Below are 13,385 nucleotides of genomic sequence, written 5' to 3'. Positions count from 1 at the left end.
TTTTACATAGTTGGCACTGCACTGAAAAGTTTGGTTTAATAAACAACACAACAAAGAGAGTGCTAAATTAGAATGTCACCTTGTAAACTAATCTTTCAAATTCTTTCACAAATAACTTGGAAAAATTTAACTCACCTGCTTCTCTGAAAGTCTTGCCACTTTCCTTGATTCCTATTAGGAAATCAGTCACAAGCTTAAATGTGGCCATTACATTATAGACCAAACACATGAAGGTATTATTATTTTTGTTTTGTTTTCATTGTGTTAAATATTAGGAATCGGTAGTTTGGTGATTTATCAATATTTTTAAAGTGTGATTTATTACTGTTATTTCTAGTCCATATTTTAGTGTTTTCAAGTTGATACAAAAGACAGTAAGTACAGTTGTGCAAAGACTGATCTGTCACCTTAAAGCACTGAGTTAAGTCCTTAAATGTAACTTGGGCCGTATTTATCTGATACTTTGCCTAAATACGATTTCAGGGATTGTTGTCAGTTCATACACTGGCAAGCATGCACTGAAACAAACCCTCTTGGTGATTCTGTCTCCTGTGGATTCGGTTTGGGAGCATGGTTCTGGGCTGGAAGGGAATCAGGCTTTGGCACTTAGCACCAGCACTAAACCTCTCCTACAAGTGGCCACTGCGGCCTCGTGCCAGGGCAATGGGGAATTCAGTGCAGCAGGGCAGGGCCAGATCGGTGCACGAGTTTGCGTTTCGGTTTGCGTGGGGACCCCAAGCAAGCGTGGCAACGCTGAAAGCGCGCCGGCTGCGCCCAGGCAGCGGCCACCCGCCTGGGTCGCTCCTGGGGCGGGGCGGGCCCGCAGGGGTTAAGCGGCGGCGCGGCGGGCGCCCGGGGAGCTCCGCCCCGCCCGCCGCACCTGGCGCTCGGCAGCCGGCCGCCTCGGCACTGGATTTCGGAGGGGATTGGCGGAGAGCGCCAGGGAGAGAATGTGACAAGTGCGGGCTCGGCGGCCGCCGGGGGAGGCCGCGCGCACCTGTCCCTGCCCGTCTCGCGCCGCCCGCGGCCGCTCGGACGCGCGCAGAGCCGCCCCCCGCCACCGCCGCCAGCGCCCGAGAACATGACTTCTGCCTTCAAGCTGGATTTCCTCCCGGACATGATGGTCGAGGGCCGCCTGCTCGTCCCGGACAGAATGTGAGTGTGGCCGGCGGCCCGCAGGGCCGAGTGTCCGCGCGCCCGAGCGGGCGTCGTCGGCTCAGCTGGCGGGCCCCGCGGGCGCGGGGGGACGGGCGGCGCTCGCAGCTGCCGGGCGCGTGGTGGCCGCTCGGGAATCGGCCGCCCCCTGGGCTTTCCGAGGCCGGCGCTGGGCGCGGGCAGCAGGGAGCGCGTCCGGACGTGTTACGCCCAGCCACTGGGCACTGGCGATCCGATCGCGGGGACCCGGAGGGGTGAGCGGGGCGAGAGGGGCGCGGGTGTCTGGGGGTCCAAGCGGCCTGAGCGAAAGCTGGGCGGGGCGCGGCGCGGCGTCCCGCGGACCGGCCAGCGGAGCACGGGGTCCGGGCGGGGTGGGCGCGTGCTGGTGTGCATGCTCGTGTCATTTGAGCTGTGGAGCTGATGGAGCGCTTGCGGCCCGTTTAAAGATCCCTCCTTACCAAATTATCCATCCATCAGACTTTCCATTTGCAAAAATTCCTTTCCTAAGGTGGGAGAAAAGAAGAGGAACACAGAAGAAAAAAAAAGGGGGGGGGGTTTGATAATTATAAAGCATTAAAGTAGCCAGGTGTACTCTATTGTAGAAATTATAGGCAATTTTTACGTAATCATGATGGTTTGTCTGATATGCAGTCTGTAATTTAATAATGTGATTCTGGTTGTTTTACATGTCGTCAAACTAGGGTAGAGCGGTTATTGGAAGAACTGGAGAGCTGGGATTCCGGGAGGAAAGGAAACTATGTCTAATTTTTATCAGTCTTGTTAGTCTTGATAGGGAAGTTTCTCTGATGAGCTCAGGGATGTCAAGTCAATAGGATCTACTTGTATTTCAGGCATGTTATGTAAAGCAAATCGAAAGAAATAGGAAAAGAACTGCTAGATTGAGTCAGAAAGGTCTGGAGTATATAAAATTCCCTCTTAAGGAGTGAGAAATTTGATAGTGGATGTAGGCTAAAAGATATTTAGTGAAGAAAAGTACTGCTGTCGAGTAGGAGTACGTACAAAACGTTTCCAATTCTCCCACTGTTAAGACTTAACATCCGCACACTTTCTGGCACCTTATGGTCTTCTTCGGAATGTTCCGGCCATTCCGAGTTTTATGATCCATTCTCCTGGCAACTAACTTTTCCCTGTGATGCTAGATGCTTTTTTCTAGTATGTCAGGTGTTATGAGTTGAAATTCTTAGGCAACTCTTCAGTAGCCAATTATTTAAGTCCTTCCTAAAATTAAAAAAAAGTGGGAAGGATGATAGAATTCATTAAATGTGAATTGTCCTGTCTGTCAATATGAAGACTATTAAACTTGCTGAAATAGGTGGTCTCAACTGAGATAATCGGAAAACATAAAACATTTAATTTCCTTTTGGTGCTTTTTCTGTGAGATATTAATCCTGATTAGTAACATTTCCATGATGTAAGAGATCTCTGTCTTCTGCATTTAATGCATGCTTGCAGGTGAGCTAGTTTGGAAGTTTTATGTGTTTCCTGTGTTAGAGTAGACTGCAACCAAGGAATTAGATTGATTATGATTTTGAATTTATAGTCACCTGCTACTTAAGTGACCATCATATATCTAGCTAATGAATGCTCTGTGAATTTAAAGTATTAATGGCCTCTGAAAGATGTAGTCTCTTGTCAATTAAATTATGAATTATGAAAATTTAATTTGTCCTTTTCATTTGGTAGATGAATATGGCTTGTTCTAACTCCTTAGTCTGAATAGAGACTTTGTATCTTAGTCATGGAGGACTTTCCTATACAAATCCTAATATGATTTCTACTCCATTTCTCTTCCAAATGTTCGTTATTTCCAAATGATAGCCTTTGGAATGGAACCAGATTGTTTTCAGTGTTTGTCAACTATTGCTTAATTGAACTAAAAAAAAATTTGTAAATGATAGCTTTATTATTTGTTTCCAAGATAACTATTGTGTGTCTCCTATGGCCCTGAGAACACTGTAGCATGTTTTTCAAAATAGCTTGTAATTAACTCATATTGAATGCTGTATTTGGGGATAGAGGTGTGTGGGTGGGAATATGATTTGGAAATGCATGAAACCCACCTAGGCAGTGTATTTTATTGCCATACTCATACAGTTGAGAAGATAGCTGTGTGGATTTATTGTTTTGGGAACTGGTTGTCATATATGGTATATTGCTGCTTGGACTAAATTGCAGTCTGCTAGATATTGGCCTGTTCCTAAAAGAAACTTAAATAAAGCATGGGGGCTTTTCGGGGTTGATTTTCGAAAGCAGGAGAACATATTTTCAGTGACGTTTTTCCCACAAGAATATATTAGATAAGTTTGCAAGATGTAATATGTTTGAGTCCTCAAGGCAGATGAACAAATAGCTTTTGAGATGAATTATTATGCTTGATGGCCCCACGAGCCATTCAGGGTTTAAAGAGCCCACATCATTTAAGGCTCTGTAGTGGCATAGAATTGCATGTGCTTTAAAATTTGGGGTTTTAGACATTCAGCATTTAAAGCGTAAATGGAAATGAACACGTTAAATAATCTTGACTATTGTTTTTGTTCTTTCTGTTATTATAAAATACTGTTTACAACAAACCGTCATGAAAATGGTACTGATTTTTTAAAAAATTGTTTCAAACTGGGGCAGTTAGTTTTGAATTAGGAGTAGGGGTAGTATTCTCTCCTTTGTTTCAACTTTTTAGTGATTATATATACATCTAGATTTTGAGTGCTTTTGAATTTTTAAACAACTGAGAAATAAGGTCCATATAATGAGAAATTACAGATGAAAAATTAATGCGGCTTCATAAGTATTAAATACTGAAGATATGAGAAAATGAAATTGTTAATTTTTTTTCACGTTCAGTAAGTATCCTTTTGCAACTGAGAAAAACCAAGCTGATTGTAAATTCATCTACTTGGTGAATTGGCTTTTTGGTTGTAAGTCTTCCCAAGTTAGGGTAACTGGCAAAATATTTATCAGCATATAATTAAACTGAAAGGTAGTCCTAAGGAAATCATCGTTAAAATTGAAAAGAACTTTAGAAACTGTCTCATCAGCACTCATTTTATAGATTAAGGGGCAATGTGACCAGACCCACCAAAATGAGAACACGTGAGCTGTTAGTTGAATACCTAATTTGTGCCAGAGTGCTTTATTTGCATTGTCTGTGATCTTCATGGTAGATATAAAGGGTAAATATTATCCCCATTTTACAGATGATGTTTAAAGAACTTGCACTTACTACCATAGGCAGTAAATGGCAAAGCTGTGGGGTTGTTTTTTCCCGTGTGTGTGTGTGTGTGTGTGTGTGTGTGTGGTGAGGTGTGGTGAATGTATGTCCATATGCTGATGGAGAGGGAGGAAAGAACTGTAATTAAAAAGTATGTCAGATTTTTTAATCAGAAGACCAAAATTGTACCACATGAGTATGCTTGAGCATTGTAAGAAATAAGCATATATCACCTGTTCAGGTTGACATGTGAAGTGTCATATTCTTATTCAATTCAAATGTATTTATTCCATATGTTCATTAACTAATGAGAATATATTTTAATTACACAATTTTTTTTTTGGTTTACTAGCAAGACGAAGATTGACAGCAGTGGGGTCTTCTTCCCCCACCCCGTATGGCATTTAAAGTTTATATGGAAAATGCAGTTACAAATAATAAAATCCTGAGATAACTGACATTTATTGCCTGATTCCATGATGGTCATGAAAGGAAATTAAAATGAGAAAACTCTAAAAGAAGAGCTGTACATATGGTTCTTCAAGGGGATTTTTAAAAATACTTTTTCGGGTGGGATTTCTCAGTTAACAGTGCATATTTTAGTATCAGTTGCTTTCTGAGACCAAAAATTCATCCCACATTGGCTTTTTAGAATGTGAATGTTATCTTTGATCTGGGCAGAGGTATAATTTTAATTGTGAAGTCTTGCTATTTAATTGTAATGTGCTGGATTGGGATTACTTTGGCATCTGTTGATGAGATACAATGAACTGGGGAACCAAAAACCTTGAAAGACAAGATAAAAAGGAGATGGGATTTTCAGATATGAACCTAGTAATTAAGATTTCATAGAATTGTTTAGAATGTTGTCTACTTCAGTATTTTTCTTCTCCCCCAACAGCTATAATAACACTATATTTGGCCTCTGAAGTTGTTTGCTTTTTTTTTTTTCATAAATCCCCAAACTTTTCATTCTTCTTTACCCCCTTGTTTCTTAAACACTATTTCACTTCTCATAAAAAATAAAAAGGTGATGCTTTTTGGCACACAAAATAACCTGGTGCACTTGAATGTATACAGCCAGCACATGGTATGATCCCAGCTATTGTGCAAAAATTCAAGGTAGTGTTCATTGTTGAGTTATATGTGTAGACTCAGGTGACCAATATCCTAATGGCAATCTGATATGATTGTCGAAAATTAAAAACAACAACAAAAAAAAACCCTCACAAATGTTAAGCAATACTATCAGTATCCCTCATTTGCATTTAAATGGAACATGTTATACTTTTAACATGTTTCAAGCAGCTAAATTAATAAGTCATCACTGAACTTCACCCAAATTTAGAAAGTCATTATCTCCAGTTTAGATTATTGCTTATTGGAAGGCTTTGCTTCTTCAGGGGAGGGTCACATTTTTGGTTCTCATTCATGGATTAGGTCATCACAGAAGGTGAGGTGTTTCTCTGTGTAATATATGTTTTTAGAGAACTGCAGATGGGAGGGTTTAGAAGCCACTAACGATTTCCAGTTCATTAGCACCTCCAAGTTCTCATGCCATCCTGTCTGCACCATCCAGGAGGTTCCAAAGTAACACGGTGTGCTACTTGTGTAGCAGTGCAGAAAATGTATTTTTATTTTTTCCTTAAGAACATGCTCTTGCTAGACCTAGGAGAAATGGAGCTGTGCGCATTCTTGGAAAAACCTATGTGGGAAACAAAAACTAATTAGAGCAGTAAATGTGATGCTCTCAGGTAATTGTAAAATAATTATTCCCCTTTAGCATCATCACTGTTTAATTGTGCCATCCAATATCCTCCTGCTCGGAATCCAGATGTGCAGGGATAGACACCTCCTCCTCCTCCTGGGAATGTCTTTTTCATTTAGTGTGAGCCTCAGACTCTTCCTGAAGGGCTTCTAAAAGAAAGGAGGGGGGACATTTAGGGAGGTTTTGAACGGCTTCACTCTCCCTGCTTGTTCTAAATCATGACAGAAAGTGATTACTTCGACTATTTTTATAGAAATACAATTCCAGTTCTCTGGTTGACATGCCTCGAGTGAGCACGTTGGAAATTTACACTCTGGCGGTGCCAGCTCAGAGTTTTATGAACGGTCTCTTTTATGAACTGTAGATTGTATATTATGTTCACATAGTGAGAGTGATGTTGTAGAATCAGCTGATAATTCAAAATGTAATGCTAATAAATATGTAATCATATGGCTTTCACAGTGATCTATGAGTACAAATTCAGGTTTTGGTTAAATTTTAATTACTCTGTTTGAATGAATGCCTCACAACCAACTTACCAACAAATTATTAGACCCATTTTTTTCCCCCTAAAGATTTATATACATTAACTTTCGGTTATCTTGAGACTGAAGCATTCTGGTTTATTCTGTGTTTTTCTACCAGGTTGATGTGGCCTTAAGTTCAGATTTCAAATAAATCTATTCCGAGGAGATTTTTTTTGGGGGGGTGGGGTGGGGATAGTACCAGGGATTGAACTGAGGGATACTCAACCACTGAGCCATATCCCCAGCCCTTTGTTTTTGTTTTTTTTTTGTGTGTGTGTATTTCCTTTAGAGACAGGGTCTCACTGAGTTGCTTAGGGTCTCGCTTTTGCTGAGGCTGGCTTTGAACTCGAGATCCTCCTGCCTCCGCCTCCCAAACTACTGGCATTACAGGTGTGTACCATGGTGCCTGGCCCAAAGAGATTTTCTAATCATCTTTTAGGTCAGCAGCAGGGTAAGAGTGAGCCATCAGGATAACCCATTGACCAGGATTCCTTTTGTAGCAATACTGTTTTAAATATGGGATATATATGTCTGTTGTAACTATGGGATATGTGTAAAGGCTCAACAATTAAAGCAGTTTCAGAGGTTTGTCTTCTCAGTGATGCTGTGTATGGCTCTTTCTGTTGTGACCCTGAGCATCAAGTTCCCCTAGCCCAGTAGCTGCTTTATCTGACACTTGGAGGTTCCAGTAGGACTGAAGACTTCCTGCTTCCCAGAGGAAGGTGGTGACTTTGCACCCAGAAGACAATTAACCTCAGCTCATTTGACATCTTGATGAAACTTTTGGACAATTAAAAAAAAAAATTTTCTGTAGGATCATATGGTACACTCCTAAGTACTTCAACTTATATGCCAAGTCCAGAATTCTGTGGCTTTTTTTTTAATGCTGAAAAGTTTGATTTTCATGCTATTTCTGAAGAAAGTTCATAGCTTGACTTAGGCTCTTTAAATTTTAAGGTGATGTTTTATATCCTTGTCTCAGTCTCCCTCTGTAGCAGAAGAGCTACTCCTTATGTTTCTGACACAAAGAGAATCAGTTGCTTCTTTTGGGCTAAAGGAGCAAAATGTTTTGTTATTGACCTGGCAGTGCTTGGTAGGCCTAAATGTGTGTATGTATATGTAAATATGATTTTACAAGAGTCCATCTTATTGGACATAATTTTTTACTTCCTTAAGATATCTTCCATTTAATGATCTTTAGTTATGAAAGTTATGAAATTGTTATACAGCATAACATGTATTTGGAGATTATTTTATTATGTATCATTGTCACTGAGGAATTTAAGGTTCAGAAAGGTTTTACATTTTGACCAATCGTATGTTGCAGATTACTCATACTGTTAGAAAAAGGACTGGGTTTTCAATTTCATTCCCCAGAATTTCAGATTATTTTAAAGGTTTTTTAAAAAAAATGTTCTCTGATAATCCTGCCATATCATGTTGGGTAAAAAGTTGTGACCCTTCCTGGTTCTGTGGCTTAGTCTGTCCTTGCTGCAAAATCCAGGTACCTTGGGGTCCTTCTCTTTCTCAGTTGCAGTTGAGATGTTGCTACTCTCAAGATCTTCTAGATTTGGAGTAGGAGGGTAGAAAGACTCATCACAGAAAAGTCTGGCCAGTAGCCCCTAAACAGACACTTTCTTCTTGTGCAGTTACATCTGATACAGACCAGACCAACTTCCTTCCCTTGCACTTGTTGGCTACTGCTGTTGTTTTATATGACACATATCATCAAACCGTCCCTAATGCTGTCACAAGGAGTCCTTGAAATGTTGATGATTGTAATGGGAGTCCAGCATGGAAAGTGAACATTTAAAAAAGTGACCATGATCAGAGGTCGATGAGCCTACAAGGGAGTAAGAATTGAGTTGTCATAAGCCACCTGGAACACACACAGACCTTCATACCCAGTTGTCTTTTTGGAACCCAGAGGAAGACACTGGGTGTCAGGCAAGTGAAACAAGCGTGGGCTGAGATCTGACATTGCACTTTGTCCTTGAAAAATTTTAGGGAAATTACAGAAGAGAAAGTTGCCATATAAAGCACAAGGAAGAGAAGTGTCTATTAGGGGACTCCTGTGGATTTATTTAGTGTGCTTATTTGTTTTGCTCTTCACTCCTGATTCTTCGTACCCCAGCTTAGATTCAGTGGGGACACAGAATAGCACAGCTTTTTTCTAATGCCTCTCATGTTTTCCAGATTTATGGCTTTTATTCTGGTCTTCTCTGAAACCTGTGTTGTTAGCTCTTTCCTGAACAGTTTCCTACATTTCAGGAGAAGGCCCCCCCCCCCGCCTCCCCCGCCACAGTGCTTGCTCATGCTCAGGGTTGGAGCCTGGAGAGGAAAGCAGGGGCCAGACACCTCCGTCTTCACCGCACTGAATCCTACTGGAGCAGCTGCGTGTTGCTGTGCCCAGAACTGTATTTTGACTTCCTGCATTATAGAAGGGGTGTTGAGTTTTCGGGTTGAGCATAAGGGTAGCATATTTCAGAATGATTAACTTTATGGATGTCATTGTCTTGGCCAGCTATATTTGGCTATGCTGCAGCTGTGTTTGCATTCTCAAAATTGTCACCAGGAGGCCCCCATCTGAAATTATTCACTCCAGTCTGTGCTAGTAACATCTTTCCTCATGACGTCCATTGTCCACCCAACCATCTTTTCTTGTGTCAGGATTCAGAGATAACACACGAGTCCTTTGAGAAGTCTGGCTGCTGTTGAGCACTGCAGGCATCTTTCTCTCAGAGTGGCTTCTTAATGTTATTAAGTCTGTCCTTGTCCTGGATCATAATGCTACCTCTCAGGATTCTTCTTTCTTTTCATAACAAGCTGGTACTTCCCTGAGTCCTTGTTCCTCCTGCTGTTTTCTGTTTAGATGTCAAAAGTTGGTCCCAGCATCTGCTAATGGGTGGTGTTTCTTCCTGGTCTGTATTACAAGTGCACTTTGAATGCATTTTTACTGACTTCCAAGTGTCTTGGAGGCCCTTGATGCAAAGGCTGTGTTGGAGAGGAGAGTTAAAAGGCAAATCACTTTTTCCCCCCTTGATTGACACTTGCCAATTTACTTTGCTCTCAGGAAGAATTTAGGTGACATTTTTTTTTTTTAATACGAAAAACATTGCAATTCACTGGCCATGAGTGGGATTTAATTTTTAGGTAGAAATGCCTTCCTCTTGGATCGGTTCTGACTGTCAGGTACTTGTCCTGCAGGCAGTAGAATCCTTAGAGACCTGACTTTGCTCTAGAGTCCCTCCAGGCAGCAGGGTAGAGGGCCTTTCTTCATGGCAAGATGCCCTTTGCCAAGTATGTCTCGTGTTCTGGCTTGGCTTGTGATTTGTTTCATGCCTGTTTCTTCAAGTCTAAGTTGACTTGTCAGTATGCCCCTCTAGAAAGCAAGATAATAAAATATCCTAACTTTTCCCAAAGGAGTATTGTGAGACTAAAGTTGGGAAAGGAATGACAACCTAAATATTTTATAGTTTCGTAGTGCTTACAACTGACCACAAATTCACCTTCATTTCCTGGGAAGACCAAATATAATAGAGCTTCATTACAACCGAGCATTTAATGTCTCGTCCCTCAGAAAGTTCATGCTTTAAAGTCTTAGACAAAGACCCATCAAATAATATTCTCTCCAATAAACTTGGAAGATGCTCAGTCCCCAGGACAACGTGATAAAGACTGAATTTCTCCCCTTCCTCTTTCTGCGTGATGATTGAGAAATAAAATGCAGCTCATGTTCTAGCTGTGAACTTGTGGTCAGACCTTCCATTCTGGGATGGGGTGAGGTGAAGGGCATACCTCCATCCAGGATCCCCATGTGTGCCTTCCGCAAAGCCCATCTCTGTGCCCACTGGAATAGGTTCTGATTTTCTTATGGGAAGAGAATTAGTCACACCATATGAAGGCTGTTTCTGTCATAATGGGAATCCTAACTGCAGCAGAGACCCAATCAGTAAGGTGACAGTCTTGATAGAATAAATATGGAGGAGGAAGAGTGTAGACTGAGTAGCCTAATGGCCTCATGAGGTGCTCAGGCCACAGAATGCCTGGAGAACATAGGAGGAAAGTCTCTGGAGGACCTGAGAAGGAATTTGGGTTTTTAAATTTTATTTTTAATTTAATTAATTATTTTTGCCTTAGGATGTGGCATAGAATGAGACAATAGGCACAGTGTGTATGTGATCTGGAGCATCTAGGTGGTGCTCAGCTGTAGCATGAATCCCAGTCATTCTGTGTGTGTGTGTGTGTGTGTGTGTGTGTGTAATGAACAGGTCCTTCCTTCTCCTTAGAGTCCTAAGAGATCAGAGTGGCTCTATGGCATAAAGATGTGCTCTTAATCCTACAGATCACTTGATCCATTTAGATACGACATGACCAGGTCAGTCTGGAAGCCTGAAGCCTCGGGGTGAGAGTTCATGGGTTGCGGAATACTTGGCACCTTCTGTGGCTCAGAGTGTGATATTGACTATGAAGAAACTCCCTAGGCTGTGAATGTGACCTTCAAAACATAGAATCTCTTGCCTCACGTGGCAGGGAGTTTGCTGAAGGCAGGGGGGGACTTTGGCAATATCAGAAATTACTGCTGTGTCCAAGTTTTTTGAGAGAAAAAAACAAAGTCTGTGACTAAAAGCTGAAAATAACTTTAGAGAAGGGAAACTTTGAGATTACTACCAAAATATTTGCCTTGGGTCTATGGCCATAAACAGGTTATTTCTAGATATTGTGGCAGCAGGATATGAGGGATTTTGAATGTGAAATCTAGGTTCATAGTTGTAACCCAACAATCTGCTTTATGTGATTTTTTTTTTCACGTAAATGACATTTCTTGGTTTTATATCACAGACAGTTTCTGAGTCTAGGAGGTGAGAATGTTGTAGGAGATATCAGTGGACAAAGGACTAAAGTAGTGTCAGGATCTCTTTATGCCCGAGGCGGAGTGTCACCTGCTGTAGACATGAATGCGAGGTGGGTACCTGTTCTTCATGTATGGCAGTAGCATATTTTGTAATCAGCTTTCTTTTGAGGATTTCATTAGACACCTGATACTTCCCATTTACTTCTAACTTTTTCATTTTCATATCTGATTTAGGTAAACAGTTGGCACCCTCTAGGGTACTCTAGCCCCTTTACTATTCTCGGGTGTCATTTGGTCCCCACTGACTCTCTTAGTTGGTGACTTTCTGCAGTATCCATTACAGCCATTTTTACTCCCTTCTAAAGTGGGCCCCTTGAGGAAGCAGTAGAATAATTGAGCCTCTAAAGAAGGTACCAGCAGATTTTAGATGATTGATAGTCATCACCAACTCATGGGATATCTGGTCCATTTCAAGTGTGGTCACCCTCTCAACCTCTCTCTAGCCTTTTTGCACAAATACATACACTTTCAATAGGATCCTAGGTTTTCAGCAAATTGTAAATCTGTCTCATGTAGATACCCATTGTAGAGGAAGGAATAATAGGAAAGGTTAGAGTAGAATTCATGTATGGGTTGGTCCAACCTACAAACAGTTTCATGCCAAATATTGGCTTGTCGAAATGCCTTTACTCTTGGCAGGAGACAAGCACTGTAACCTAAGAGGATGTGATTGAGTGGAGTTTTCATGCCCCATGTGCTTATTGTATTCTTGCTACTGATGCAAACATTATCTATAATTACATTTTCAAGTGACTGAAAATTGCAGGCTTTGTTGAACAAAAATACAGCCAAAGAATGGAATGTATATCCACTCCACCCTCATTATAAGGCTTTCAGAAATCAGACTATAAGGCCCAATACCACAGCTCTCAACTCCATTCTCTGATGTTTGAACACTTTGTCAAAATGCTGGGTTCCCACTGATGATCATGTAATTGGAGGGAAATGCTATTGCTCCTTTAGCGCTTCACTTGGTCCCTTGTTGTCTCAATCACAGTAGCATCTCTTCTCACAAATCCTGTCTCCAGGATGTGAAACAAGAAACCACAATTTGATTTAGATCTAACCACAAAGGGCAAGAAAGTTGGTAGAGGGACAAACAGGGTTGCCTTCCTGGGCAGGTGCAATTGCATGTCTGAGCCATGAGGCTATTGTCCCACTCCCAGACCCCCACCTAGGGCTGAATGTAAAAGAAATTTGTTCCTGTGGGGACTTGCTGCATCATGGACTCCTCCCTTATCCTTAGAACCTGGCCACGGCACAAGAAAGACATCCTGGCCGGATTTACTCTCCTAGACACAAGATAAGACGCGCTTTCTAATTTCAATGAGAGTTTAAATCACATGGAATTTAAAAAAGAAAAAAGATTCAGACACATTGTAGCTGAGTATTTTGCTCAGGATTGATTAGGATTTTAAAATTCAGGGAATTGTTTAATGAAACAGAAAATGTTGTTGGTTTTGATGGAAAACTGATGGGAGGAAGAAATTATGGTGGTGATATTATTTTGTTTTTAAGGCCTTAAGTTTATAACCCATATGTTTATTTTCACACATTAAGTATAAACTCACCTTCTAGGCCCCAATAGAGCCCTCTTTTTTGTTGTTGTTGTACTGGAAATTTAATCTGGGGTCTTTTCCATTAAGAAATATCCCCAGCCCTTTTTTATTTTGAGACAAGGTCTTACTAAGATGCTGAGGTTGGCCTTGAAATTGTGATCCTCCTGCCTCCCCAGTAGCTGGTATTACAGGTGTGTACCACTGAGTGCTGTGAATCCAAACTCTTTGAAAA

The 13,385-nt window shown here is 41.3% G+C and overlaps 1 protein-coding gene across 24 annotated transcripts in view; it reads left to right on the top strand.

The window, feature by feature from the left end:
- Celf2 (CUGBP Elav-like family member 2) overlaps positions 1-13,385 on the top strand; it is an 808,061-nt gene that overhangs the window by 505,909 nt on the left and 288,767 nt on the right. For 7 of the 24 annotated variants that reach the window (XM_058578651.1, XM_058578649.1, XM_058578650.1 and 4 more), the window contains exon 1: positions 1,003-1,155. The exons of 16 other annotated variants lie outside the window; for them this stretch is intronic. In XM_058578651.1, coding sequence (XP_058434634.1) covers positions 1,082-1,155 — 74 coding nt within the window. In that variant the 5' untranslated portion in view covers positions 1,003-1,081. Of the gene's footprint in view, positions 1-1,002; positions 1,156-1,389; positions 1,410-13,385 lie in introns of those variants that run through there. One more of the 24 variants, XM_058578644.1, reaches the window with a different exon arrangement.

Source organism: Marmota monax, unplaced genomic scaffold (genome assembly GCF_021218885.2).
Source record: "Marmota monax isolate L192 unplaced genomic scaffold, Marmota_monax_Labrador192_F-V1.1 WCK01_AAM20220418_F8-fsc00072, whole genome shotgun sequence".
NCBI lineage: Eukaryota > Metazoa > Chordata > Mammalia > Rodentia > Sciuridae > Marmota > Marmota monax.
This window is presented reverse-complemented; position numbering and strand designations above follow the sequence as displayed.